We start from the raw sequence: 27654 nt of genomic DNA on the forward strand, positions 1-27654 counted from the left end.
TACGATCTTGAGAAAGAAGTGAGAGAGTTTGAGGAGAATCGAAACGAGGTCGGTCAGAAGAACACAGAGATTGTTTGATTGCCTCGCGACGGAGAAAAAGGTAGAGAGTTTGAGCTCTGATCGAGGACACAAGGGTAAGAGAGAGCACGGTCGCAGACAGGAAGCAACAAGCGTAGACCTCTGACTCTAGCTGGAAGTTCCTCCTCTCTTCCTCCTTCGTCCTTTTCGACGTTGACCGCTTGTGTCTCGACTGCGTGCGCACCGATCTCTCTGCCCTCTTTTGAGGTTCGTGGTCTACTCTGCTGCGAGCGAGATCAGTCTCAAGCGGATTCTGGATTGCGAGACGAGAACTCACCTCGTGATCACTTCAAACTTGAATCCCTCGCTTGACTTCGCAACGATACCAGTTCTCCCCGCCGCCCTCGATCTTTTCGTCTTTCCACGCGATAGTACGTCGGGCGTCGTTTTTGCCCACGGGTCGATAAGCGCTCAATTGAATCGGTGCCGGATGCGGAGACTCAGGAATTCGCCGTTCGGGGATCGATTCCCAATCGTTCAATTTGAGGTGCATGACGAACTTTCTCAACGAAGGTGGAAAGACTTCGAGCACCCGTCCGAGGTCGACATTTGGCTCAGCAACCACGTTAATTGCCCAGGACCGAAGGTACACTCGGAATTCGACATGTTGCAGGGAGGAGAGACGTGAGATATGTTGGAGGAGGGCGGCAAAGGAATCGGGAACGTCGTCGGGGCACGTCGTAAGGTGCAGATGAGTTAAGCTTGAACAGGTTGCGAGAAAGTCGTAGTTGACGTTGCGAACCAGTGAACCGTCGAAGAAACATCGAGAAAGAATCATGGGATCGAGTCGTTGAAGAAGATGCGTAGTGAGCTTTGAAGCTGCAATGGGGTCCTCTTGAATCGAGATGTCCAAGATTTTCAACTTCTTGCGGGGAGTCGAGAGCGCAACTGCGTCAGGAATGTCTTCGGGGAAAGAAACCTCTTCTGACTTGATCGTAATATCTTCGATGACCGGGAAGCCTACATCGAAGGCCTTGGTGGTTTCGAGCGTCCAGTCGATTCTTCCACCAGTGCTGAAGTCGAACACCTGAAGTCGTGGCAGAGTGCTTGCCGCCTCGATAATTATGGAGGAGGGGAAGTTAAAGTGTCCATCGTCGAAGTTGAGCCGAACCAATGACGGGGTCGAGTTCAGAACGAAGAGGAGGTCGTCAAGGGGCGGCGTGTCTTTCTCCTCTTCCTCCTCCGTATCGGAGGGCGCCGCTTGTTCAGGTTCCACGACTAAGAGATGGACGAGTTTCGCGAGATGAGGGAATTCCCGCAGGTGTTGAGCGAGAGAGGAAGTCGAGGACGGGTCGATCTTTACAAGCCTCCAACGAAGAGCCTGACCGATTGGGGCAAGTTTCCGACGTACGCTTCATCAACATGCGTACGAAGGCGAGACACGATGATGATTTCGAAGGGGAGTGATGTAATCGGCATGACCGCAAGAAGGGGAACGAGGGCTTGAGTGATGGGAGGTAAGGAATGTGAGCAGATTGGGAAGGCGGAAAGGCAGAGGTAGAGGAAGAGAGCGAGAGCGCGAGGAGAGAGGGAAAGAAGAGATTCTAGCGGGTGAAAGAGCCGATAGATGTTGCCTGTGGGCGCCCGTTAGGTCAGCTTCGAGTATTCTGGTAGCCTGAGAAGCAGAACTAACTCACGTAGAGGGAGCTAGGCGGTTGGAGAGTGATTCCGAGATGAACTCGAGTTGAAGGTGAAGAGGTCGGGAGGGAGGGTCGTTCGCGCGCCTCTGAAGCTTCTACTGTGTTCTTATATCCTCTACAGTGATTCGAATGCTGTTCTGGTGACCGAATGCAGGGTAGGAGAGCAAAAGTTGATCGATCCTTTCTTTCATCTCCTTTTCGCTCTCACTCTTCAGTCGACTTCTGAAGGACGTCCGTAGCTACCTTACAGTCGTACCAGGATCTTGAACGAAGACTCTCACTGTTCAGCGCTCGCATCGATCGATCTCAACGCCTTCTGCGACTCCCTATCTCTTCTCGCCCTCACTATCTACTCGCCCGCCATTGGTCGCTGGCCAGATCCTCTTTATCACGGAACGCTCGGATTATCGTTGGCGCTCAGTAGTCGCTCAGTCGACGTCAGTGCTCGGTCCGGAGAGGCAAGTTTCCAATCTTTCGTTCCCGTGTTCTCCCTCGACAAAGCATACAACTGACGACAGCGTCGTTGACGACTCAGATAGTCAAATTCAAACCCGCCGCCTACGGTCCCTGGGTGTGGTCCCGTTCTGCCGTTGTCGAGAGCAGCCACAGCTTTCGCCGCCCATCCAACCGCTCCTCCTCCTCTTTCAATGGAAGTTCGGATACTCAGACTCGACGAAAGCTTCCCAAGCGGAACTGAAGGATCATCCCTCGCGCCACACACCTCCCTTCTCCCCCTCCTCAACCTCGTCGACGAGCAAAGCCGTCTCGACATTCAAAAGCTACGGTTCCTGGACGACGCTCGCCGTGAGAGGCTTCTCTTGGTCCCTTACGTTTAGAGATCCGACTAACCCTGTATCGTTGTCGTTGTCAGGTTGCTTACTGGGCCGACTACTCGCGCGATTCGTTCTCGCAGACAGAGCCAACGTATCCCACCAATCCCTCACGTTCGAGAAGGCACCTCAAGGCAGGCCGTACGCGGTGAGTATTATCTGTCGATCTTAGTGACAAGCGTGCACCGTAGCAAGAACGCGCTGACTGTTTTTTCACCAAACTCAGACTCATCAAGCTTTCCAGACCTTCCCGTTCGATTACAATGTCTCGCATGATTCCGACCTCGTCGCGATTGTGACTATAGCGAAAAGCGCCTCGGTCGATCGACGAATTGGCATCGACACGATGAGAATACGAAATCCTTGGGAGGGGACAACGGTTGACGAATTTGTGAGAGGGATCGCAGACCAGGTACTGTGTTCCATTCGATCTTCTGCTATTTCGGGGTAGAACTGAACCATGGACCCGACTATCGATAGCTTACGACGGCTGAACAGTCCAGACTCGATGCGCTTCAGTTAAAGGAGGCCAAACTTCATCATGCTCTCGCTCTTTGGACACTCAAAGAAGCGTATGTCAAAACGACTGGTGAAGGTCTACACTGCGATCTTTCACAACTCGACTTCGACCTCGACTTGTCGAAAACCTCTGAGGGCTTCGTAGGTTCCGCTTCCTTCCGAGGGAAGCGGCTCACCGAATGGAACTTTCACCTAGTAAGGCTACAAGAGGGGTCCGAACAGTACTTCATTGCAGTCGCTGCGGATACGAGGGAGAACGGCGAGGGCTCGATACGGTTTTCGGAATCCAAACCTGAATGGCTTCAGTTCTTGGGGTTTAATGAAATTGTAGATACACTCCGCAATGATACAGTGACATGATCTCAAGTAGTCGGACTCCTTTTCAGAAGCTCTTGTTTGACGCGTGTCACGAGAGCTCGAGCTTGATGATCCTTCTCTCTTTGGCAGAGGCCAGAAATGTATTGCTAGGAGTATTAGTGTGTTGATGACGAGTAAAACACGATGGTCTAGGATAGGAGGATGTGAGGAGGATGGAGCAAGATTACAGGAAGAGAAGGGTTATTCGACCGCGAGTTTTACGACTCGTAGTTTTCGGGTTTTCCACAGCAAGAGAACAATCCTCCCTTCTTCTTTTGTTGCTTGGGTTGAGCGGCAGGGGTCGCAACAGGCTTCTCGGAAGTTGCGGCAGGGGTTTGAGTCTCAGTCGAAGCAGGAGCGGGAGTAGGGGTAGATTCGACGACGGGGGCCGATTCGGTAGCGGCGGGCTCGGGAGCCTTGTCAGCTACTTCGTATCCGGAAGCAGTGTTTTCGGCTGCCCAAACGTCGAGAGAGTGAGCAAAAAGCGACAAAGTTGAAAAACGAGATGCGAAACTCACGAGCGGTTTCGGTAGCGACGGCCGAGGTAGGAAGAGCTTTCGCCAATGCGGGCTCGCCAGAGTGTTGTTGCCTCTCGAGACTGTGAAGGTAGCGGTACGGCACAATAGCCAAAAGAGATTTGCATCAGCCTCGATTCTCTTCTGAAAACTGATTGGTTGTGTTCCGAGCCTGGATGCCGCCCAACAGAAGGAGGAAGGAGGGAAGACGATATTTGATTGCGAGTAGGAAGAACAATACAAATATCCCTCCGACCTCCTAGTCTAAACTTCCTCCTCCTCCTTCGATGGACTATTTTACTGCTAATTGGTTTTGAAGAAAAGGCTGGCTTACGCGGACTTTCCGGCAACGAATTGAGCGACAGTCTTGGCGAAGAAAGTACCTTGGTACCTGTTAGGGTGCGACGTACAAAAAGAGACTCATCAGGGACGAAAACTCTTTTGCAGAGGGAAAAGCGTGACTTACTTGGCGACAGAGAGCTCCTTCTCGGTGACAGCACGGGATCCATCACCGCCAGCGACAGCGGCAGCTCCGTAGGCCGATCCTCCAACGATTTCAGTCTGCAAGAAAACGGAAAGGGTCAGAATTCGCAAATTTCGATTTCGCGTAATTTCGACGCAGTGTCACTTACAAGGTCGGTAAGCTCAGGAGCAGCGAAACCGACGGGGACGAAAATTATTCCGTGGTGGGCGAAGAAGGGAACGGCTAGATGTGGGAGAAAAAGTTGTCGGAGAAGGGAACGGCGTCGTTCAGTTTCAGTTTTCGACACAACGACGTGGTTACGGAGCCCGGAAGTGACTGACTGGTTAATGCGGTAGTTTCTTGACCTCCGTGATTACTGGCACTCGAGGTGAATACAGTCTGACACAGAGAGGCGCATCAGATTCATCTTCCGCGACGAAGGGGGAAAAACGAAAACTTACAGCCATTTTGCCGGTAAGAGCGCCCTTCGCCCAGAGTCCACCAGTTTGGTCGAAGAAGGCAGAAGCAGCGGCGGGAGCACGTCCGTAACGGGTTCCGAAACCGAAGATGAATCCGTCGTATTTGACGAGATCGTCGGGGGTGATTTCCGGGTAATCAAGGTGAGGTCCGGCGTACATCTTGCCGCGAACTTCATCAGAGAGGATCTCGGGGAATCGGTAGATGTCGACTTCAGCGCCGGTAGCCTTGGCGGCTTCAGCCTCAGCGAGAGCGAGGGTCGAAACGTGACCGTCTAAACAGCACGAGGTCAGCTCGCTTTCTGGGCTAGTGAGGATGTAGAAGTGCTCACAAAGGGTGTAGTAGACAACAGCGATCTTGGCAACCCTGTACAAGCACAAGTTGGAGTCGAGAGGAGGCGAGCAAGTTTAGATCAAAGTTTCATCAGGAGCAGTCAGCGCACGGTTCGCTCGAGCTACCTCGAGACGAGTGAAGTTGAGTCACTCACATGGTGTAGGTAAGAGTAAGTGGCAGTTGGTGGTAGGGTGAGAGAAGAAGAAAAGAACAGTAGGCTGGAAGGGGTAATCTGTTTTGGAAGCTTACGCGAGAGGTTGAGTGATGTTCAATCATTGCCTTTTTCAGCTCTCACTAATCAGCAACCCCTCTCAGTAATCACATCGGATCCGCGCAAGCTACTCCAGAACAGTTACAATAGCACACCGAAAACAACGAGGAACAGATACGAAAAGGCAAAAAGAAGAAACGGAGAATGATTACTGCACCCAAACCTTCGCACCTCTAGCGCTAACGAATCCACCATCACTCGATACGGCTGCTACTCTCGTCCAGAATACACTCTCCTTCAGCCTGATGACTTCCGACCAACAACGATCCTCCCAACCCATTGAATTCGCAATCAGTTCTCCACCAGTTTTCTCCGTAGGTTGCTGAGTCGGATGTCGAGGGGGAGGAGTGGGCGTTGAAGGGGCTGAAGGGTTGCGTCGAGGAGGTAAAGACGGAGGGAAAGAAGGCGAGACGGGAGGAGAAGGGTTCGAACCGATCGCAGGAGACGCTCGAGCGGAAGATCTAGGAGGTCGATTCGGTTTGTTGAGGGATGCCGAAGATGTGTTGGCGTTCTCTGTCAGACCGTTGTTCGGTGTCTGAGGTCGAGAAATGGCGGGAGAAGCTGGCACGGATGAAGCGGGAGTTTCATCCGATTTCGATGGTTCTCCGGCTTCAGTGGCTTTCTCGTCAGAAGATGCCTCCTTCTTGTCGTCCTTCTTCTCGTCTGCCTCCGAAGGCTCAGGCTCGATGATTCTCGGGGTCCCTTCCATCTCTGTATCTGCCGCTTCGAAATCTCTCGCCTCGATCGCCAACCCTCTGTTTTCTCCATCTCCCGGTAAGTCAACCGATCCCGAACCATTCTTACTGACATCGACGGTCGATCCGTTCGTACTCCGGCTGAGTTTATTGAGCGAAGTCGTCGAAGAGTTGGCGTGAACCGGAATCGTATCGTTCCTCCCTTGGACGAATTTGAACCCTTCTTCCAGCAAGAGACCTCTTTCGATTACTCGAACATACGTCCAAAACTCGCAGACCGCTCGAAGTCGGGCTAGGCAGTACGAAGGGCAGATTGGGTATCGAGACGTCGCGGTGTCTTTGATCTTGAAGATGTGAATCTGAAGGGAATGGTCGAGGGGATGATGAGACGGTGAATAAGAAGGGAAGGAGAAAGAGGAGGAGTCGTTCGTCGAAGGCTGAGCTGGCGAAGTGTTCGAGATCGTAGGAGTGGTTTCTTTCGAAGATGAATTCGATCGAGTGAATCCCCATCCTCTTCCTCCTAGCATCTTCTTCATCGTTTGATTCAGTTGGTCCGTCGTTGTCGGTACTCCAGTCAGGCTTGACGAAGAAGAGTTCGCTCCGTTCGATTTCGATCGGTTCATCGACACACCCGAATTCGCGAACCATTTCTCGAGTCCGCAACCGCATAGCGAACATTTATCGCTGGGCAAGTCTTGGCCGCTCGACAGAGGTTCGATGAGGAGTGTTCCGTCGACGACGGCGTTCCCGACGCTTCTTCGACTGAGGAACCCTAATCCGGGAGCGAGATCGAGTCGAAGAGCCGGATCGGAATCTTCTTCGACGCAGCGTTTGAGGAACGGTTGCGAAAGATGAGTAGAGAGAAGGAGATGAGGAGCTAAGAGTTGAGCGGGTGAGAGTGCAGAAGTCGGAGGAGGTTCAGAAGAGAAACCTCGAGTCGAGAGTGTAGGAGGATCGGGAGGTCGAGCGAGTGTCGTGACGCGCAATTGCCGGAGATAGGTGATGAAAGTGAGGAATTCTTGATACGGGAGAGCTGAAGTGAGAAGTCGAGGCGAGGCGAATTGAGACGGTATGGGAGCTTGAGATAGTTCTCTCGCGAGCGGAAGGGGAGCAGGATTGACGCCGAGGTGTTGTCCGTCCGAGAAGATGATGCTACCTCCGAGATCGCCTTCTTCTCCATTCTCGCCTCCGATTCCTCCTCCTCCTATGCTGGTTCGTTCTGTCGGATCCTCCGGAACGATTTCACCGTGCGCGGCCAACCTTCGCTTCAATTCTGCCACTTCTGACTCCCGTTTCTCCAACTTCGTCACCGTGTCTCTGAGACCGACTTGAACGTCCTCCAAGAGAGCCTGCATCGAAGTTCCAGCTTCTTCGACTGATCGAGTTTTGTCCTCCGCTCTCGCCCTCGCGAGTCGTTCAAACGCGACCATCTTGTTCGCTTCGGCAAACAGGTTCGAAGTGAGATTCTCGACTTCGTTTTCGAGTGCCGAGTGAGCTTGAACTGCCGTCTGACGGGTTTGAGTTTCTTCGACAACTTTCGTCATCAACCTCTGCATTTCTCCTTGTACGTGATCCTGCGACATCAACGAGGTCAGTCAACGTCGAGAAACGAAGAAAAGGCTGTTCAGCAGGCTCACACGTTCGACCCAACCGCCTTGTTCGATTTCCTTCGTCCATTTCTCCTTGTCGGCTTCCAAATCCTTCACTCTCTTCCTTAACTGACGTTCCACCTCTTGCGTATCATGCAAATTATCTTCCAGGTCTCCCCTCGTCGTGTAACTCTTTACTAGTTTGCCGTTGAGACTCGTCACTTGCGAGGTGAGATCCGTGATTTGACCTCGTAGGAACGCTACTAACTCGTCGACGGATGCTGCCGGTGGGTCTTGCTCGAGGTGGAGTGATGTCGTGGACGACGTTGCGGTGGAAGATGGTTCGAGAGAGGGAGGAGGAGCTTGAAGGTGATCGTCGTTTGGTGGGGGAGCCTCAACGGGAACTACTGGTGGTTCTGTCTCCTTCGTCTCATCGTCTTGATCCTTATCATCTGCTACTACCGGGGTCTCTATCGTTGGTTCGGGAGTGGGAGGTTGATCGTTTGTTTCGTCGACGTCGTGAAATGAGTTGGAATCGTCCTCGTCGGCTGATTGAGATATTCTCGATTCTGGCCGACTAGAGGGAACATCCTCTTCCCCCGCCATGACTGCCTGGAATGAAGGCCGGTCGCAAAGTGGAGAGATGGAGAGAGAAGAGCCAGGCCCGATCCGAGGTCGCTCTCATTTGCCAACTATCGATTCAATATGGTTAGTCTGATCGAACTATACCCGATGGTAGACCCTCTGTACTGATCCAGATTGCCTCTGATAGTCCAACCCTATCCTCACGCCTTCGATCCGTCGAGTGATTCAAAACATTCGTCAAGTTGGTTACCGCCGTGAGTACAGCACTCCCCGCGCTCCAGTAACGTACCCGCTGACTGGATGCTGCTTGGACAGAGGCTTGGAGAGATCTCCAGTACATCGGAGACGTCAAGGCGGGTACTTTCGTCGGACAAGACGAGTCAGTTTCCTGATCTATGTAGATTTCCCTCACGTACAAGGCTGACTAGAACGATGTTGGATCTGTCAGACACGGCAACAAATACTTTGAGAACCAAAATGAAACCCTCTGGAGGCATCGATGGGTCGACTACGCTTCCGTACATTTCTCTCTCTCCTATCTCTCTCCTCTTTCAACTTGACTGATCTCTGTCCGCCTCTAGCATGACTACAACGCATCTCAAGTCACTCCCGAATGGCACGCGTGGCTTTCGCACATGAAGCACCTCCCTCCCACGATTGACCAGGACGTTCAAGCCGCGAAGCGACCTTGGCAAATCGTATGCCTTCCTCTCTTATCTCCTCCCTAAACAAGCCGAGGCTGACACCTGCAATGTTCCTTGTAGCCCCACCACGAGAACTTGACCGGAACCCGTGGCGCTTACAAGCCTTACTCGACAACAACCAAAAAAGTCAAAGACTGGGAACCCATCGTCGCTCAAAGGCAATGAGCTCTTCTCTTTTCTCTTCTCGTGCCGTTCTTTCTCGTAACTCTTTGACCGTCGTCCTTTTTCCCACGTTGTAAGCATTCGTTTTCAAAACAAACTCTTTCCTCTGACCTCCCGCGCTCCTTCGAGAAGAACGTCCCAACGGCTGTTCTATCTACCCGACGTTGCCGCGCAAAGCACCAGCAGCGATCGCTCTGGATCCTCAAGCGCAGACATGGTTCAAGCCCGTGTCGTCCTCTCATCGCTGCAAGTTCCCTCCGCTCCTACCTCTTTCGACCCTTCGACCTCTTCCAAGTTCGGCGATAGTCATTTAACCTCCCTCTAGCTCCTGAACTAGGTGTACGTAGATCTCCGAGCGCGTACGGTCACGTTTGCGCTGATTCCCTCGTCGTCGTTCCCTTTCGATGCATGGAATCTTCCGGGCCCTTTCCCACCCTTCTTCCACTAAACCTCTTTCCTGGGCAGTCTACAAGTCGAAAACAACAACATGGCAGATCAACTCGATCGAAGCAATACGACCACCTCATTCTCTTCGTTCTTCGGCGGCAGTCGAAAACCTTCCATCAACCAACCAACTCCGACACACGGACGACCTCCCCCTTCCCCGAACTACCAACACATAGACGACTATGACCCTGCTACTTCGAACGATCCTCCCTTGTCGTTCATGAAGCTCGCGTACCCTCGATCAAGGTCGGAAGATTTACGGGCTTCGAAACTAGGTTTGGTCGAGAAGATGAGCTCGAGGGAAAGGATCGAGAAATGGAACGAGATTCATGCGAACGACGAGGAGAACCAGCTCACACCGCTCGAGAGATGGAGGTTGGAAGTTGCGAAAGAGGTCGAAAAGGAACGGAGGCGAGAAGAAATTGAAAGCAAACGACGACAGGCGGAAGAGGAGGAGAAATCGGGCGTTGCGGAAGGCAGGGTTGCCAGCTGGAAACCTTCGGTGTTGACGACGAGTTCGATGCGATCTGCCGCGGTCGAATTACAGAAGCAATTCGATTCGAGCTCTCGTAAGTTCGTTCACCACTCGTCCGATTTACTCCGAACTGACAGATCTCGCATTGCCAGCATTCGCAAAATCTTTCGACGTTGAACATCTCAAGACTCCTCGTACGGCGGAATCAGCTCCGACCTCGAGCGTCGTTCGCGAAAGTTTCCTCCACGATTCTCGTCAGCCTCAGGAGGACCATCCATACGTGCATACTTTCGGGTTCGACGAGGCTACCGGCAGCCTGATCGTCGCTCCCCCTCGACCTCCGCCTCTCGGCGACGCTTCCGCACAGGAGACTCTCCTCATCCCGACTGACTCTCCAGAAACTTGCGCTTCCGTCTCTCCTATCGATCCAGTCTTTGCCTCGGACTCTTATCGATTCCCTCTATCTCTACAACGTCATCCTCTCCCCAAGATAGACACCTCCGTCACTCCCGTCACTTCGACGTTCTCGAACTCTCCCGTTTCTGCACCAGTCGTTTCGACCTACCAAGCTTTCGTTCCTCCACCTCGTAGTTCTTCACTTCCTTTCCACGACCTCGAATCTATCCATCTCTCGACTCCTTCTCCACCTCACACCTCGATTCCTCCTCCAGTCCCTCCGAAAGATGTTCGAGCTCCTGATCCTTCCTTCGCACTCCTCCCACCGAAAGCCGCCGCTCTCCTCGGTCTCATCGTAACGTCTCACCCTGTCCCTGTGACTGCTCGTCCTCGACCGCCCTTCGCCAGAGATCGTAACGGCTCGATCTCCTCCGACACTCCCTCAGGCTCGACTGAACAGTACAGATCTTCCTTCTACACTAATTACGATGGACCCAGTCGACCCTCTGTCGATTCTTCCACGCCAACCACGATGACTTCGCCTTCGACTCTTCATCGCACGAACAAATCTTCCCTCTCGTCACTCGCTGCCGTCGAAAGATCGCAAGGAGGTGGAATCGTCAATCGAGCGAATCGACCACCACCTCTCACATTCCAGCACCGTCAAGCAGGAATGTCATCCCTTCCCGACCTGCACGAATCTCCTTCGCTCGCGATGTCAAGCACCTCGTCTAATCACGGAGGCAGCAGGGGAGAAGGAGGTTCTTCCGTCTCTTCTTCTCTCGATCTATCTCTCCGCGGTCGATCATCCCTCGAAACTCCTCGTACAATCGTCTTCCAATCAAACCCTTTCCTCTATCACCAATCGAACAACTCCCGAGCACACGTCGCAGAATCAGAAATCGAATCACTTCTCGACGCTCCTCTCCACCGTGACCCGGAACCTTCTCCTCCTTTCCCTCTGTCGCGATTCGGAACGTCGATAGGTCAGGATTTATCGAGCAGAGACAGGCGAAACGGAGGAGACAATCGAGGAACGTTGAAGTCTCGAGCTAGTGGTAGTAATCTCGCGAGGTCGCTCAGTCAGAAGGGAAAAGGGTTGGCGAGAAAGCTCAGTCTAAGGAATCTACCGAAGACGACGACTCAGGAGGTTGATACAGGTGGCGAACGAGGCCGGGGAGTTGAGGACGAGGCGAGGAAGAACGAGCGAGTAGTGCAGTCGAGGAGAAGTTTCAAGAATCTCAAGAAAGAGCTGGAGCGGAAAGTGGAAAGTTCGTTTAGATATTGGTAGCTGTACTCTCTCAACACGAATCCGTTCTTCCAAATCTGCAAGACCGTTCCAAATATTTGCAGCAGAGGAAGAGATAGTTTGTTCGAGCAAGAAAACTACAATTTGATCTCGTCTACCCTTGAAACATTGAGCGCGAATCCAGGACAGACCCAAGCACCACAAGAACATTCTATCGACACGTCACAAAGTCAGATGTGCCTATCTTTCGGGGGAAAGAGGAGAGAGACTAACGATTTCCCGCCCAGTCGAAGTTCCCCAATTTCGCACCACACTTCTTATTCGGACAAACGATCTTTCCCGCCAATACTCCCGTTTCGAGGAATGGGGACATCCAACTGAGGGGTTCGACGAAGTAGGAGGAGCAGACGTGGGAAGAGAGGAGAGGTTCGGATTCAGAGGGGTGAACGTGAGGGATTCGAGTAATCGTCGGCTCAGAGTCAGAGGATGTGGGAGGGGTCTCGGTTTTCTCTTCCGCTTGTGTCGTGGTGCATGCGGTATCTGTTGAAGTTTCTGCAGGGGTAGAGGGAGGAGGAGTGGGTTTCGAGACAGAACCGGGTGTAGGTCGAGCCATCGGCTGAGGTCTCGGCACGGCCACTCGAAGACCGCCGAGAGGTTGCGAGATCCGAAGGTTTGCGAGAGGGTTCGAAGGTGCGGGAGGTGTAGGTCGAACAGCGGGAGTTGGCAAAGGAGCCTGAGTCGAAAGGGAAGGAATCGCTCGAGGGTCTGGCACCGAGGGAGACGAGTCGGAGTCCCCAGCGGCCGCATCTTTCGCTTCTTTCTGGAGTCGGTCAAGTCGTTGTTTCTCGAGTTCTGCTCGGTAGGCGTTCATGTCTCGTCGATTCGGTGCGAAGGCTTGTTGTCCCTTTCCCGGATCGTGAGCGACGATGTGCTCTCGTGCAGCGAGTTCTCGTCTACACAGCAGCGAGTGACGAGTGTCAGTAACGGGTCTCGTACATCACGGAGACGGCCTGGACGCACCGGCACATCTTGCAACGGATTCTCCGACCTGTAATTTTCACTTCTTCCTTGTTCCCAATCTTTTCTACTTGAGCCTTCTCTTGCACGGTTTCCTCTAGCTTCTTTTCGTCCGGCTTCCTCGGCGTTAACCGTTTCCTCGGAGGAGGTCCAACATTTTCTTTCGGAGGAGAGGTCGAGAGGGCGCTGCCGGAGAGGATTTCGGGGGATTTGGCGGAACTGAGAGGTGGAGAGATTTGCTCGGAAGCGATGGGCGTCATGGAGAGACCGAAAGATTCCGATCGATCACGGGGAGAAGGTGCTGGCGAGGGATAGTATGCAAGGACGATTGACGGTGAAGCTCCCTCTGAATCGAAAGGAAACTTGATGAGCATCTCATTCAGTGAGGTGACAAGACGGCAGAGTTTGCTCACCCATGATCTGAGACTGAGCGAAAGACATGAGGAATCGTCTCTCTTCCGGCCACTAGCGAGCGGGCATATACGAGTCAGCATGGCGTAGTGTAGGGAGCGAGAGATATTACTCACCTTGACTGGATCCCATTCACATTGACACCGTTCAAACATCTCGAGTTGGAGCAGGAAGAATTGAGTTGGTTCAACTTGAGGCCTCACAGTTCTGATCTTGTCGACCGCTTGCTCTACGTTCAGTCCCAACTTTGTCATCAAATAAGCCGCTACGAGTGTCGTCGACCTCGAAACTCCCGCTTGACAATGAACCAAGACTCCTTGACCGTTCTTGAGTGCTGCGTCGATGAAATTGGCCGTCGTCACGAAATGCTCGACGATGTTTGTCGTTTCTGTGTCGTCGACAGCTACCCTATGCATATCTACTCCTCCTGGTGCATCGTACTCCTGTCGCACTGGAAGCGATCGATCGTCAGAGGAAGAGAGAGACGGCTGAGAGAGTGGGTCAACGAACTCGCAGATACGATGCACCCAATCCCATTCTGAGCTAGTAGATCACTGTCTTGAGATGCCTGGTAATCTCCAATCCATAGTCCATCGATAACTTGCTGCATCTGGCGGAGTTTTGGAGGTTGAGAGATGAAAGAGTTTCGGGCGAGGGTTGATCTGTTTACTCTGCGGGGAAACGAGTCAGACTGTAGTGACGCTAGCGAGGTGTATAAGGAATGTCAAAAGTGACTCACCCCCTTTGATAGGGACGAAACAAAGAAAGCAAGCGACGTCGTGCTGTTTTGCTCTTCTCTCCTTTCATTCCTGCAGCACCCTCGACTACTGTTCAATCCAGCTTCGGAATGTTCCTTTCCCTTCCGGAATACGCGTCACTGCTTCGCTTGCATCCCCCTCTCGGCATCCTCGGGTTCGAACTCAGCTAGAGAAATGGTCGTTTCGTTTTCCCCTCCTCCCGACTCTCTCGCTCAACTCTACCCCCTCGATGTCATCTCAAGTTCACGCCAGTCGCTCCCAGCACAATCTCCGCTCCCAGTATTCGTCTTCTCGTCCCTCAGGCTCTTCTTCGCATCGAAATGACCATTCTCGCTACGACGAATATGGACAGCGACAACCATCTTCCGGACACCACCAGCGTCGACACGAGCAAGATGTAGGCCCTCCTCGATCGCTACGAGCAGTTGCTTCATCCTCCCGGCTTCCTCGCGAAATCCGTCGAGAGGAAATGCCTCCTCCGGCTCTTCCTTCGCAACGTCAAAGACCTCCTCCTTCCCATGCTCCTACCCATGCCTCTTCACACCCACAACAGCATCGTCAACCTCGACAGCAAGCGGCGTCCATCCCTTACGCTCCTTCGACAAACTCGAGGCACGAAACTTATGATCGAGTTCCTTCGCAACGACCACCTTTAGCGGTTCATACGGCCACAAGGGAAGCTCGACCTACGCCACGACATCGCGATTCAGATAGATGTGACGATCAGCACCAAGCGGTTCTCGATCGAATGAGGCAAAACGGGTGGCATGGAGTAGGAGGAGGAGGAGGATCTCCAAGTTCTCAAGACGGGATGTCGCAACGCTCAAACTCATCGTCTTCGTCTTCGCTCGACCCGAACGAATATCGTCAATCGGCGGATCTGGCAAAGGTCGATTCGGGGTATGCGGAAGAGATCGATGCGGAGGATAAAACGGCAGGAGAGAAAGTGTTGGAGGGATGGTCAGCGTTGAAGAAAGCTGTAGCGGGTCTAGCGGGAGAAGGAGCTGCGAACAACGGACAAGGTAAGCTTCAATCATCGTTCGAAAACCTTGGACGAGACGAGCTAACGCGTCTGAAACAGGCGCTCGAATGTGGAATCGATTGACGACAACCCTTGCCGCCTCGGTTGGAACTGTCCAAGATGCTTGGAACACAGAAGATGATGGAAGTATCGGTCCTGATGGCGAGACGAAACTAGGTCGAGCAATTAAATCGTCAGTTTTCAGCTTGATTCCTCCTCGACAACCCTTCGCTGACACTATCTTAACGTTGTTCGCTCAGGTATCACCTCTCACGAGTCGAATCAGTAGACGACGTCCCAGAATGGCTGTTGAACGACGCGGAACGAGCTCGATACCATCATCGAAAACTTTAGCACGCGAGGTCAACTGGGGAATTCGCTCAACCGCAGTCTTCCCGAGAACGACCACCTGCTCGACAGTACCACTCGGAGGAGCGATTACCGAGTCACGGTCAAGGTATGGGACAAGGGAGCAGAACTCTCGAAGGAGGAGGAGCAGGAGGAGGACCGGGAGGAGGAGTCAGTCGAGGAAGTGCAGCGGATCGATTGGCGAGGATGAGAGAGGAGAGGAGGATGAGAGCGAATGCTGTGTAGACGTCCTCTCACTCTTATTCGAAGGAGAGAGCAAGAGAGAAGGGGGAGAATTGTGAATATATGCTCGTTTCAACAACATTTGGAGCTCCCTCGGAGATCTTCATCTTTCTTTCTTTCCCTTTCTCTTCTCGCTTCGTACATACTCTACTCGAGCGCCGGTTTCGCTCCTGCTACACAAGTAAGCTACACTTTTACTGCCTGTGAGTCTTCTTCCGCTTGTTCGATCGCCTGCTTTCGCTATACGCTCACTGACTCTCCTTGAATTCACTTCAGCCATACCTACTCCACTTCGCTCTTGACTAGCTCTACACCTCTCGACATCCTTACATTCTGCCTCCCTCTCCCGCTCTCTCCCGCCGACGTCAACTGAAAGATGAAGATCCTCTCTCTCGCCAGTCTCGCTTTGCTCTCCTCCCTCTCTGAACAAGTTCTCGCTGCGGGTGAGTCAACAACACGCGTGTGCTCAGCCATTCTATTCGAGCGAGCTGACGGGAACTCGCTCTCCCCTCGAATTACAGGTCATCATTTCCCGATGAACAAACTGAGGCATGTCGCTCGTTCTCCTTGGGGAGATTCGCAGGCGGCTCCTCCTGGCTACGATTCGTGTGTACAACAGTGTATGGGTGAGTCATTGCCTTCTCCTGTTCTACGTCGATTCTCTTCTGGGACAACTCGCTGATTTCGGTGTCCTCTTCTCGTTTATTCAGCAGGAGGTGGTTCGTGGGACTCGAAAGCTGCTGGAGGTGAAGCTCCCTCTCAAGCTGGAGGTTCTGACTCTACAGCTGCCGCCGCTGCTCCATTGGCGACGAATTCCGACGATTCCCCGATTCCTCCTCCTCCCGGTTCCTCTTCTTCTCCTCCCGACTCTTGGTCCGACGGCGCTAGCGCTTACGGAGATACATCGAAGAACGACTCCTCCTCTTGGGCGGGAGCTGGCGGTGGCTATGGGGGAATGGCGCCTTCTCCAGGTGGTGCGAACGGATCCTCCTCTGTGAATTCGACTGGTCTCGTTCCCGGTCCCTTCGAAGTCATTGTCGCTCCCAAACAAGGAGACTTGCGGTGAGATTCCTCCACCTTCATTCAGCTCCTCTCGAGATGATCGACTGACTCGCATTCTCGTGCTCGAAACAAGAATGGTTCCTTTCAATATTCAAGTTCCCGTCGGTCAAAACATCACATTCATCTTCGGCGCTGGTCCTCACACCGTCACTCAAAGCTCTCTCGTCACAATCTGCAACGCTTCGAATGCCGAAGGAGCTTTCAAGAGCGGACAACAAATGGCTGGATTCAAGTACTCTGTTCAGGTCAAGTTGAACAAGACTCAACCCTATTTCTGCGCCGTTCCGGGTCATTGTCAGAAAGGAATGTTTGGATTGATCAACGTTAGTTTTCGATTTCTCTCGAATTCTGGTTTTCAGTCGATCAGCTCGAGCGAGTTTTGACACTTCAAGTCGTCGCTCTACTTGACAGGGTTTGACCATTGAGACTCCGGAAGGATCACTCGGGGAAGCTATGCCGAAGATGGCAGCAAAGTAAGTTTTCCTCGACCCTCATCTCTTTCGTAAAACCTCAATTGAGATCGCTCACGTCGCAGTGATTCGAGTCTCAAGAGCATGTGGGACGAGACGAAGACGATGTGTAAAGACTCTCCGTCTGCGTGGTCTTGGGGTGATAAACTGGCAGTCAGTCTCGATCTTTCCTGCTCTCTCTTGATTACTCGACGACCCACTGACTATGATCCGTCGCTCGCTTAGATGTCTCAATTCCCTGATTGGACTCTCACGTGAGTAGCGGTCTCCCTAGCGCCTGTACTCGCTGTAGCTCACTCTCCCCTCGACAGAATGGCGATGGAGAACGTTCTTCGAACTCGACAATTCCTCGCCACCTCTCCTCCAGGTGCTTCGAACTCTTCCTCGGCCTCCCTTTCCTCTCCCGCCACGACTGGCAGTCTTGCCTCCGCCCCGTCTTCTTCCTCGACCTCGGAACCGTCGAGTTCGACTCGCTCGACTTCGATCAAAATCGCCGTCACAGTCCTTTTCACGGTTCTCTCCCTCCTCGTCGTCGTCATGATCTAGTGGATTGGATGAAGTTGAGACTGGTCTACTTTCTGGGTCTCTCGTTGTCTGCTGTATCCCCTCACTTCGTATTTATCGCAACTGGTTTTGCTCTCTCGTCCTCTTCATTCTAGGCAGTCATTCTCGCACTGATTTCTTCGTTGTCACTCTTTGCTGTAACTATCGATTCAGTGACATTCGCCGGGTTTTCAATCGTGCCTCGCGCGGAGAAAGCCACGCTTTGCGTTCAAAGAAGAAGAACTTCGACTCGAAGAAGCATCTCGCCTACCTCTGACGTTCGCGAATCGTTCTCGAAGGGGACCGTGCGCTGGCTATAGAGGATCATAGTTTCTTTCGCGTCTCGGCGGAGAACGGCTTCGTGGGGTAGAAACGACGTTATCGGTCCGGGCGTCGCAGGGTGCTCAGAATTCAACGTTGAATGTTGTTGCGAGCGTTCTTCTTTCTTCTTCTCTTCTTCACTTACAGTCTCGATACGATAGCCTCTATATCGACAATGCGGTTCTCGACTTTCTCACTCGCCTCTCTCTGTCTTTTGCAAGCTGGCACTGCATGGGCTCAAGGTGAGTCGATTCTTCTCGCTCGGTGTCCCCATAAGTCAGAGATTCGAGGAGATATACTGGAGGAACTGACCTGTGTTTGGCTGCTCGACGATCGGATGCTGCAGAGAGTACGACTGGGTCGGAAGCGGTCGCATCCTCGACTCAAAGTTCGGGAGGCTCGACTACCACGGCTACTCCGACCTCCAACTCGACGACTGACGTCGTACCTGGACCAGGCGAGGTCGTTATCGCTTCTGTAGACGGCAAGCTCAGGTGCGTCTTAGATTTTCTTTGCGTTTGTTCAGTTACGACGCAAAGCTTTGATCGCTGACTCCAAATTCTGCGTCCTAGTGTTCCAGGATGATCCCATTCGAGCTCACAGTACTTTCTGACGAGTACCTCACCTTGATCTTCGACAGTGAGCACCTTTCGCCACATAAGTTGAGGCAAAGTCGCACAAATTTTGACTTTTTTGAATCGGTTCGACCGGTTATAGCGGCGACGAATGTCACACAGTCCTCGTTCCAACAAGTCTGCAACGCTTCGGACGAGAAAGGCGCCCTCTCGGCGGGTCAACAAGAAGTTGGAGCGCGTTATCGATGGAAGATTCCGTTCGACTCTCTCCAAACCTATTTTGCTGGCTCACCAGACGATTGCGAGCAAGGCATGTTCGGTTTCGTAAACGTGAGTTTTGGTCCCATCGACATCGTTTCGGTGTATTTGCAGAGCTGATCCGGCACTGACGCTTCTTCGCGCTTGCTTTCTCCATGCAACAGGCCGGTAAGAACGACACCGGGAACTTCAAGGAATTGATGGACGAGCGTGTGAAAAGGTGAGTGCAAGTCTTCGTTTCGTCGAGTGCGGGCTCGAGCTTAAAGTCTTCTTTCATCTTAGCGATACATCGTTCGCGACGTTGTACAACGAAACCAAGGAGATCTGCGGTGATAACTCCGAAGCCTGGAGCTACGGAGACCGGATCTCGGTACGTTGATTCTCTCCACTTTCCTCGCTAGAAACAGTCATTGACATCTTCAAGCGTTCCGCTGCATGCAGACTGTGCTGGTTCCCGACTGGGCTAAATCGTGAGCCACTCTTTGTTACAAGCCTATCAAAGCTCGCTCACATCGCTTCTCGTTCAGATATGCCGCCGAGAACATCCTCTTCACTCGACAGTTTTACGCGCGGCATCCTACTGCGCTTACGACCTCAACTTCCGCTTCTTCGCCTCCCGCGAGCACCTCAAGCGATAAAGGATCAGGCTCGAGCCCGTTGCAGGTCTTCCAGCCAGCCCTCCTTGGTCTCGGCTTAACTGTAACTCTTCTCGTTGGGTTTGCCTAGTTTCGCTTCCTGCTCTCTGTCGCTCTCTCCCCCCGCACCACCTTTCGCAACGTGGTATCGATCGCAAACGAGATTCTGATGAGGAAACAATGCTGTTACAAGAAGTCGAGAGAGAGAACGAGAGAGTGACAGAGAACGAGAACGAACGAAACTAAGTAACGAGGTAAGAACAGCGAGTGCGCGCACAAAAAAATAGATATCTCAAGAAAGAAAGGGTGGGAAAATAATAAGAGTATAAGAGAGAGAGGCGGTCGATGGAACGAGCGTGTAACAATCGAGAACGAAGCTTTAAGAGAGAGGGAAACGAAAAATGAAAATGGGGGTGAGTAGACTATAACTAGGTAGGTGTGCTGTAGAATAAGAGAGAGACAGTACGAGAGTGAGAGAGAGAGAGAAAGGAGGAGGGGGTCAAGTCGCTAGAGCGTCCATTTATATACAAAAGAGCATCCTTGCTTTTTGAGGGGAAAGATTCGAGGGCCAGGAGGGGTTTAACGTTCATCCTCCCATTCGTCTTCGACTTGTTTCATCGAAGGTTCACTCGATCCTGATGACCGCCGAGAAGGTAGATCTGCTGAAGAGGCGTCCGTCATGGCGAGTCCTGCGAAAGATCGATTCGCTTGATTGATCATCGAATGGTCTTCTCCGCTGAAGGTGAAACCGCCTGTCGAATGAGAGATGCGTCAGTAAACGAGTCTGAAAGAGAGGGAACGATGGCTACTCACGGAAGTTCTCTTGAACAGAGTTTGTTAGCGGTTGAACTGGTGGTCGAGTCGATCTACTCGCGTTGTTTCGAATCTCCATCGGTGAAGCCTTCTCTGCCTGACTTCTCCCCAACTCGCTCGCCTTGTCCAACCAATTCGGAGAAGGATCGCTCTCATCGAATTCAACGTCGTGAGGAGCTTCATCCATCAAATTCGCTTCGGTGAATTCGGGGTCGAAGTTCGCGACCGATTCGTCCGAGTCGACGTAGGGTTTGAACGGAGGAGGAACTGCTCGTTGTGCGAGGAGTTCCCAATCGATGTTCTTGAAGAAGGCGTGTTCTTTCAGTTCTTCGGCGTCTCGAGTCGCTCCTAATCGATGTTTCGGGTTTCGGTTCAAGAGCTGAAGAACGTCGAGTCAGTACCATCCACAAGCTGGGAGTTCAGCGAGAGGAGAACGTACACCCTTGACGAACTGCTTTCCGTCTTCTCCAATCACTCCTCGAGGAAATTTGACTTTTCCGAAACAGCTGTAGGCGATCCGAACACCTCGCCATCAGCGTCGGACCGACTGATGGGGAAGAAGACGACCTACATGAGTTTATACATTTGTTGCGTGTCCTCTGCGTAGAAAGGACTCCATCCGCAACACATCTCGAACAACAAGACTCCCAACGACCAGAAATCGACAATCTTCGAGTAACCGTTATCGTCCAGGAGTACTTCGGGGGCGAGATATTCCGTCGTACCGCAGAAAGTGTTGGTCAAAGCGTCGGAAGGTAAGTCGGGTTTCGAGAGTCCGAAATCGCACAAGACGATGTGCCCTGTTGCGTCGAGTAGGATGTTCTCCGGTTTGAGATCCCTACATGAATGAGTACGAGTCAGACTCGACGTTCCTGAGCAAGTGAGATGAATGGATTGGGCTCACCGATAGACGATATCGAACTTGTGCAAATGTTCGAAAGCGAGCACGATTTCCGCCGTATAAAACCTCGCACGATCCTCGGTGAACCTTCCCTCCTTCTGCAAATGATGAAACAACTCTCCACCACTCTTGTAATCCATGATCAAGTACAAATCCTGTTCCGTTTGAAACGAGAATTTGAGTCCGAGGAGGAACGGCGAGTCGCTCGAACGTTGCAAGATTTTCCGTTCTCCGATCGTGTGGGCGATTTCTTTCTTTGCGACGATTTCTCGCTTCGAGAGTACTTTCATCGCGTAGATTCGTTTCGTGTCCTTTTTGCGAACTTGGAAAACTCGTCCGAACGTTCCTTTACCGATCATTCGCAGGAAATCGAAATCGTTCACCGAGAGACCTCTCTTGACCTACAACGCATATTCGAGAGTACCGAGTCAGGTTCGACTCGGATCGCAGAGAGTGCGAGAGAGAGAGGAAAGAAAGAACTGACATCGTATTTCTCGTACCGAATTTGAATCCTGATCTCTCCCGTGACGGCATGATCTTCTCCCGGTCTAGCTTGTAAGGCGAACCATTGATCGATCGTATGATTGTTGATGAGTTTCGGTCGAAGTTCCGCGAAGCCCAAGAAACACTCTTCTTCGATTGATCGGTCGTAGATTTGGAGGACGAGCGGTGATTTCTCGTTCATCACGTCGCTATCGACAACGAACAGTCGTTCGTCAGCATGAGAGCAACGAAAGAGAGTGAAAGATCGAGAGAGAGGAAACTGACAAATAAACTTCATGTTTCCAAGTTGGGTTGTAAGCCATTTCAGCGTCACCTCCCAACAATCCATTCGTAGGTTCGTCACTCGCCCCGGTGGGAGTCTTCGCTTCATCCGGTCTCGCAGTCGGTACTGGAACATTGACGTCGAGTTCAAGTTTCGGAGGTTTCGTTCCCGTCGTCGAACCGTTGTTGTTGTTGTTGCTGCTGTTGTTGATAGTTCCGTATTCTTCCAATTTCCTCCCGAGTCCACTCGCAGGAGATCGCGATAATTGAGTCGAAGAGAGTTGAGCTTCCCTCTTTTCTTGATCTCTTTCCGCCTCTACTTGTTCCTCGTACCCTTTCTCTCCCGGGTTCAATCCACCTCCTGGAGTAGCCGGTAGCGGTAACCTTCCTTTCAAATCCGGTATAGGTGATTTCGAACCTCCCTGACCCTGACCATTCTCAATCGTCGTCGTTTCTCCTCCTCCTCCTCCTCCTGCTGGAGTGAGTGCGACTGGTCTTGCGAGTCCAGTAACTTCTTCCCCTTCTTCATGAATCGGTTCCCTCGAGACAAACTCGTTCTGATCGAACGTAACGACGACATACGGTCTCGATTGAATCGAAGGTGGACTCAAATGTCGAGCCGAAATCAATTTAACCAACAGTTTACCCCTAGGAGCCGCGGCGGTAGAGTTCGAGGTGTTCTTCGGTTGACGAGCGTGCGCAGAGGGTTGGGTTTTGAACGAGAAGTCGGGTTCGTTCGTTGAGAGAGCTATGGAGGGACGAGTCGCGGGAGGAGAAGAACAAACGAGTGGCGGGGGAGCGAGAGAGCGTCGTCGACCAGGAGTAGTAGTAGAAGGTAGAGGAGGTGAGGTCGAGGTCGAGGTGGATAGAGTGGGACGAGAGGTAGAGAAACGGTCCGCAGCAGCAGTGAGAGGAGGAGGAATTAAACGAGGTGACGAAGATACCGAAGAATCGTTTGAATGTGAATCAGGGGAGGACAAGTTGAGGTGGGAGGAAGTTGGTGAGTAGTAGTAAGAGTTGGGGGGACGAGTGAACGAGAAAGAACGGAATGAAGCCGAGGGAGAGGTCAGAGGGGAAGATGGGCAAGTTTGCGAGGAAGATGCGTCGGAGGAACCACCGGATGAGTTGGAAGGAGTCATTGAAGTTGAAGTGGATTGAATAGAGATGGTTTGAGTAGAGGAATCGGATTGGATTGAGGCCGGAGAATGAAGTGGAGATGTGGGAAGAGTTGGAGCCATTCAGCAAAGTGATACAGTCGCGAGTCGAGTACGAGTGGTGGGTGAATATGATAGTTGAGATATAGTAGGTGAGAAGTAGAAGGAAGAGAGGAAGAGCAGAGTCAGCTGGGAACCAAGTGAATTGAATGGGAAACGCAGCAGCAACAGTCAAAGCTACACCGCTTGCTCGAACCCCCTCTACTTCCGTGGATCTCGTCCGGATCAGTTAAATTGAGTTATTGAGCTTACCGGTAGTGGCTAGTGCTCTTCCTCCGGGCGTACCGGGCACTGAAGCGCCGGGAGTAGTTAATCCTCCATCTGAATTCCCTCCCGGTGTCGTCGATCCAGAGTAACTCACTCTCGGTTGCAACGTCGGCGTCTTGAGTGGTTGACTCGTCGCGGCAGGCGAAGTCGCTTGGGCTTGAGAGGCTCGACGCGAGGGAGTGATCGAAGATAACAAGTCGAACGGGTTACGTTGCTCCGACGCTTTCGGCGTAGTTTGATCTTGAGCTTGAGATACTCCTCCGAAGAATCCTTTCAACATACTCATCCTAGCGAGTGAGCGAGAGGTCGATGAGGTCGGGAAGGGCGCAGAGTCGGTCAAATCTGGACTAGCGAAGGGCTGGTTTGTAGAGCGATAGGATGCTGTAGTTGTGTGTGATGAACGACTGTTGTAATATAATGTTGTACTAGGGGGGTGATACTCGATTGAATGAGAGAAAAGAATGAGCAGAATGCGGAAATCGCCTGCCGGTCTCGAAATCTCCTTTGAGATTTGTAACTATTCGTTCTTGGGGACATTCGATATCGTATACACAGTCAAGATGCTGCGTCCCGTGCCGAGGTAACAATCAAATTCTCGCTCTCGAGCCGGAGAACTTGACATTTCGCTCAGATTGCGAAACTTCTTTTTCACTCTTCGCGCGACGATACGCCGCGTAATTGAGCTAGAACACCCACAGCGACGATACTACAGAGACGAGAACGTCCTCGAAGTGTACCTGAGACAGAAGAGGGAGACAGGATGAAGAGAGACAGAGGAGAAAACGATCCATTTTCCTTTTTCCGATTTCCTACGAAAGGGTACTAACTAAGGCAGAGTCTAGTGTCAATTGGGAGAGCAAGAGAAGAAACAGAGGAGAGACCAAAGGAGGACTGAGAACGACTCGAACGAAGAGAACGAACAAAGAATATGCGACAGAGTGAAAAGAACGGAAGAAAGAATCGGTGCTGCGGTTACGTCGAGGGCTTGGCGGCGAGATCCTTCTGGAGGGGCAGGTTGGTCGGAGGGGAGAGGTGAGGAGTATTGATATGTGAGAAGTGAAAGTGCGAGGGCGTTCCGTAGGGTGAAACGACGAAAGAGGAGAAGAAAAACGAGTGTGGTATCTTGAGGTGTTGAACGATCCGGTATCGAGAAGCAGGGAAATGATATTGAACGAGAGTGTGCGTAGGGTGGTACCGAGACGAGTCGTCAAAGGCGAAAATTTTCGAGAGAATATGATAGTGAAAAAAATGAAAAGGCTTTTTAGGCGATACTCGCTCCATCGGAAGGATTCGCGACCCTGAACGTGTGGTCAAGACAACCCCTCAGTCAAAGTCACGAGGAGTGAATGAGAGCGTTGCAAGCTCACCTGAGGACCCTCCTCCTCGAGTAATCATGATCGTCCGCCAAACTCGCCGCTTCTCCTCTCTCATCGTAACCCATCAAATCCCCGCCTAACAAATCCGGGTTCAATCGATCATCGACGTTCGACGTTTTCGGAGGTACGGGAGGTCCTTCGGAGGGGGCGAGACCTCCGTAGAGAGAGTTTCGGAATGCGGCGTAATCGTCTCGGGATTGAGGCTCGTTGTTGTTGTTGAGGTGGACAGTAGGGGCGTATTGAGACTCTCCGGAATCGCGGAGGTGAGGTGAGTGTCCTTGTTGTGAATGAGAGTTTGAGGAACCAACTGTAACGACCGCGAAAGACCTAGGTCAGTCTTTTTCCTGAGCGAAAAGACCTCGTTTCGAATCGCGAACTTACAAGGTCCTTCACCGCTACCACTCTCTCCTCCTTCGGCTGATCGAGCTCCTCCAACTCCCCCTACAGCCGGTGCCATTCCACCATCGTTGTTGACGTATTCCGCCCAATCGTCGTGCAACGCTCCTTCGTGACTCCTCGCATTGTTCCCATATCCATACCCTACTCCCGCTCCCGCCGGATAAGTCGGTCCCGATGGACCAGTTCCCGATCCAAACGACGGTAACTGATAAGGGATCGAACCGGAAGATTGAGCTGGTGAAGGATATCCCGAATGATCGAATCTTCCTCCTCCTCCTTCGTAATAACCCGAATGAGGTCTCTGACCATAAGCCGCTCCAGCCGCTCCTACTAGTGGTAACATTGATCCATAACTCGACATGTAACCAGAGGACGAATGATGTCCCTCACTCATTTCCGTCATCGCATTTCCATTTCCAAACGGATCTCTTTCCCCTCCTCCACCTCCTCCTCCACCATCCCCAATCATCGATTCATCATCATCATCCTCGAAACGATTCCTTCCGGCTCCACCGTCCCCCGCACCTCCAGCAGCAATTCGAGTATCTTCATCTAATTTTCTCGCTCGTTTCCTCCTAACGAAAAAGAATCCTAATCCGATCGCGATTCCCGCCGCGACTAATCCAACGACAACGAATACTCCAGCAGTTGCTCCAGTGTTGCTGAAGAAAGAGTTTCCGCCGCCGTTCGCATCGTTTAGGGATCGAGATCCTGATCCGTTGGATCCTCCACCGGTGATTGAAGGGTCGGAACCGGTGATGACGGCGGTGACGAGAGAAGTGATTACGACGACGGAACCGGATGAAGTCAGGGTGTATTCAGAGGTCGAAGTTCGGGTGTAAACGCTCGTATCGGATCTATCCAAACTCGAAAAATAGGTGAGCTCTCCCCAAAACGCAGTCAGGATTTCTGTGGCAGAAGAAGGGCTCACGCAGTTGGACCTTCCGTCACACTCTCCTGTTGTTCCGCTGGACTCGTCGACGATGAATCGACAGGTTCCGCCGTCGCGGACGTTGGAGCGGCGCTGCTGGTTTCAACTTCGGTTCTGACCGAACTTGACGTTGGATCTTCATTCTGGGGTGTTGAAGAGGATTCTACGGGCGCGGCGGAGGTCGTTGGGGTTCGAGAAGAGGATTCGGGAGGTCGAGAGGACGAAGAAGGTTGCGAGGAAGGGGGGGTACTGCTGCTGCTGCTTTGGGCCGGTGGGGTTGTCGTACTGGATGGAGGTTGTGTGGTTGTACTGGGTTCTACGGAAGAGGAGGGAGCAGGGGAGGAAGAAGAAACATAAGTCGAGGTTATTTCTTCTGATCTTGAAGATGTGGGTTCGTCGCTTGGACTAGAACTTGAAGTGGAACTGGACGAACCAGGAGCAGGCGATGATGAAGAGGAAGCAGAAGTTTCTGGAGGTTGAGTCGTCGTTTGTTCCTGTTGTGAACTCGTCGTTTCGGCTTGCGAAGTCGTAGTCTGTTGCTCGCTTGTTACGTCGGGACTACTCGGGTCTGCTGAGGAGGAATTGTCCATCGTCGAAGAAGCGGACAAGGAGGTCGGAGCAGGGGAAGAGGAAGATGGAGAAGACGAGGGAAGGGAAGAAATTTCTCGAGAAGTCGAGGTAGGTGCTTGCGAACTCGTCTCTGGTTCTGATTCTTGACTGCTACTACTTGAACTGGCAGTCGTGGGATCTGATTCTGCGGAGATGCCCACGAAGAGCCCACTGGATTAGCCAAGGAAGTTCGTCCGAGAGAATGACATCGTTGAGAAAAAGCCAAACTCACCTGCTTGGGTTGTGGTCTCTGCACTCGTTGATTCTGCTGTAAAGCAAGGATTAAGTGATGGTCAGTTCAGCCGTTGGAAAAGAGTGGAGGTTGAAGAGAGGTTGCTGCTGGAAGACCGAACCGTTCTCACGATCTCATCGTCCGCAGATCCATGCCGATAGAAGAAGTGAGGGAGGAAGAGACATACCAGTACTACTAGGTTCAGCTTGCCTTGGTCGTAATCGTCTAGAAGTGGCGGTAGTCGAAAAAGTTGATTGAAGAGATGGCGATTGAAAATTTGAAGTCGAAGGCATGGACTGGTTTTGAAATCGATCCCTTCCGCTTGCTGTAGCTTATCGCCTATTCGTTTGCTGCCTCTCAAGCTCTTACGAGTTGATCGGATAGCAGTCGAAAGTAAGGGAGCAGGAAAATCGATTCTTCTTCCCCCTTCAAGTGTTACATCGCCTTCTTGGGTCGGATCTTCTCGTACGTGGGTGAGAAAGCTTGTGCAATTTCAGCTCTGCTGTAATACTATTCTATTTTAGCATGCCGCATACAGTACACCCTTCACGATTGACACAATTTGACAGAGGTTCGCGACTCGCGAGTGACTTCACGTTGCGATATCCTCGTTCGTCGAAGAATCATTCGACTTTCTGACAGAGAACAGGTCGACTCGATTACACACGGAAGAACCTCACTCGGCAGGGTGAAGCTCACA

General features: G+C 52.1%; 12 protein-coding genes across 12 annotated transcripts; 5 read left to right on the forward strand and 7 right to left on the reverse strand.

Moving 5' to 3' along the window:
* Positions 1–367: 367 nt before the first annotated feature.
* JCM6883_003769 (uncharacterized protein) lies at positions 368–1442 on the reverse strand (the record flags this gene model as incomplete). Its single annotated transcript, XM_076628740.1, has 2 exons — positions 368–1296; positions 1430–1442. 2 exons carry the CDS (start codon positions 1440–1442, stop codon positions 368–370), a joined length of 942 nt encoding a protein of 313 aa, XP_076491476.1.
* A 2200-nt stretch (positions 1443–3642) lies between these two features.
* JCM6883_003770 (uncharacterized protein) lies at positions 3643–5488 on the reverse strand (the record flags this gene model as incomplete). Its single annotated transcript, XM_076628741.1, has 9 exons — positions 3643–3878; positions 3943–4022; positions 4274–4330; positions 4406–4500; positions 4572–4645; positions 4744–4801; positions 4864–5153; positions 5211–5245; positions 5367–5488. The coding sequence occupies 9 exons, from the start codon at positions 5486–5488 to the stop codon at positions 3643–3645; spliced, it is 1047 nt and encodes a 348-aa protein (XP_076491477.1).
* Positions 5489–5631: 143 nt separating this feature from the next.
* JCM6883_003771 (uncharacterized protein) lies at positions 5632–8373 on the reverse strand (the record flags this gene model as incomplete). The annotated part of the gene is made up of 2 exons (XM_076628742.1): positions 5632–7752; positions 7816–8373. 2 exons carry the CDS (start codon positions 8371–8373, stop codon positions 5632–5634), a joined length of 2679 nt encoding a protein of 892 aa, XP_076491478.1.
* A 99-nt stretch (positions 8374–8472) lies between these two features.
* JCM6883_003772 (complex I NDUFA12 subunit family protein) lies at positions 8473–9221 on the forward strand (the record flags this gene model as incomplete). Its single annotated transcript, XM_076628743.1, has 6 exons — positions 8473–8475; positions 8540–8606; positions 8668–8731; positions 8801–8870; positions 8934–9050; positions 9117–9221. 6 exons carry the CDS (start codon positions 8473–8475, stop codon positions 9219–9221), a joined length of 426 nt encoding a protein of 141 aa, XP_076491479.1.
* Positions 9222–9432: 211 nt separating this feature from the next.
* Positions 9433–11827, forward strand: JCM6883_003773 (uncharacterized protein; the record flags this gene model as incomplete). Its single annotated transcript, XM_076628744.1, has 3 exons — positions 9433–9512; positions 9684–10234; positions 10293–11827. The coding sequence occupies 3 exons, from the start codon at positions 9433–9435 to the stop codon at positions 11825–11827; spliced, it is 2166 nt and encodes a 721-aa protein (XP_076491480.1).
* Positions 11828–11922: 95 nt separating this feature from the next.
* Positions 11923–13823, reverse strand: JCM6883_003774 (uncharacterized protein; the record flags this gene model as incomplete). Its single annotated transcript, XM_076628745.1, has 6 exons — positions 11923–11996; positions 12059–12738; positions 12806–13148; positions 13216–13267; positions 13330–13664; positions 13724–13823. The coding sequence occupies 6 exons, from the start codon at positions 13821–13823 to the stop codon at positions 11923–11925; spliced, it is 1584 nt and encodes a 527-aa protein (XP_076491481.1).
* Positions 13824–14200: 377 nt separating this feature from the next.
* Positions 14201–15586, forward strand: JCM6883_003775 (uncharacterized protein; the record flags this gene model as incomplete). The annotated part of the gene is made up of 4 exons (XM_076628746.1): positions 14201–14993; positions 15053–15185; positions 15253–15286; positions 15347–15586. 4 exons carry the CDS (start codon positions 14201–14203, stop codon positions 15584–15586), a joined length of 1200 nt encoding a protein of 399 aa, XP_076491482.1.
* A 373-nt stretch (positions 15587–15959) lies between these two features.
* On the forward strand, positions 15960–17661 carry JCM6883_003776 (uncharacterized protein; the record flags this gene model as incomplete). Its single annotated transcript, XM_076628747.1, has 8 exons — positions 15960–16026; positions 16105–16209; positions 16294–16645; positions 16719–16968; positions 17057–17118; positions 17181–17268; positions 17341–17369; positions 17427–17661. The coding sequence occupies 8 exons, from the start codon at positions 15960–15962 to the stop codon at positions 17659–17661; spliced, it is 1188 nt and encodes a 395-aa protein (XP_076491483.1).
* A 493-nt stretch (positions 17662–18154) lies between these two features.
* JCM6883_003777 (uncharacterized protein) lies at positions 18155–19538 on the forward strand (the record flags this gene model as incomplete). Its single annotated transcript, XM_076628748.1, has 8 exons — positions 18155–18221; positions 18326–18473; positions 18560–18618; positions 18697–18884; positions 18977–19032; positions 19095–19182; positions 19254–19282; positions 19340–19538. The coding sequence occupies 8 exons, from the start codon at positions 18155–18157 to the stop codon at positions 19536–19538; spliced, it is 834 nt and encodes a 277-aa protein (XP_076491484.1).
* A 488-nt stretch (positions 19539–20026) lies between these two features.
* JCM6883_003778 (uncharacterized protein) lies at positions 20027–23164 on the reverse strand (the record flags this gene model as incomplete). The annotated part of the gene is made up of 7 exons (XM_076628749.1): positions 20027–20199; positions 20261–20639; positions 20700–20766; positions 20832–21098; positions 21165–21562; positions 21646–21853; positions 21930–23164. 7 exons carry the CDS (start codon positions 23162–23164, stop codon positions 20027–20029), a joined length of 2727 nt encoding a protein of 908 aa, XP_076491485.1.
* A 205-nt stretch (positions 23165–23369) lies between these two features.
* On the reverse strand, positions 23370–23687 carry JCM6883_003779 (uncharacterized protein; the record flags this gene model as incomplete). The annotated part of the gene is made up of 1 exon (XM_076628750.1): positions 23370–23687. The coding sequence occupies one exon, from the start codon at positions 23685–23687 to the stop codon at positions 23370–23372; it is 318 nt and encodes a 105-aa protein (XP_076491486.1).
* A 981-nt stretch (positions 23688–24668) lies between these two features.
* JCM6883_003780 (uncharacterized protein) lies at positions 24669–27247 on the reverse strand (the record flags this gene model as incomplete). Its single annotated transcript, XM_076628751.1, has 6 exons — positions 24669–24705; positions 24775–25090; positions 25165–26039; positions 26114–26867; positions 26955–26990; positions 27142–27247. 6 exons carry the CDS (start codon positions 27245–27247, stop codon positions 24669–24671), a joined length of 2124 nt encoding a protein of 707 aa, XP_076491487.1.
* Between the last annotated feature and the right edge of the window lie 407 nt (positions 27248–27654).

The sequence above is a fragment of the Sporobolomyces salmoneus genome (genome assembly GCF_050403485.1).
Source record: "Sporobolomyces salmoneus JCM6883 DNA, S_salmoneus_JCM6883_v1_ctg2, whole genome shotgun sequence".
NCBI classification, from domain to species: domain Eukaryota; kingdom Fungi; phylum Basidiomycota; class Microbotryomycetes; order Sporidiobolales; family Sporidiobolaceae; genus Sporobolomyces; species Sporobolomyces salmoneus.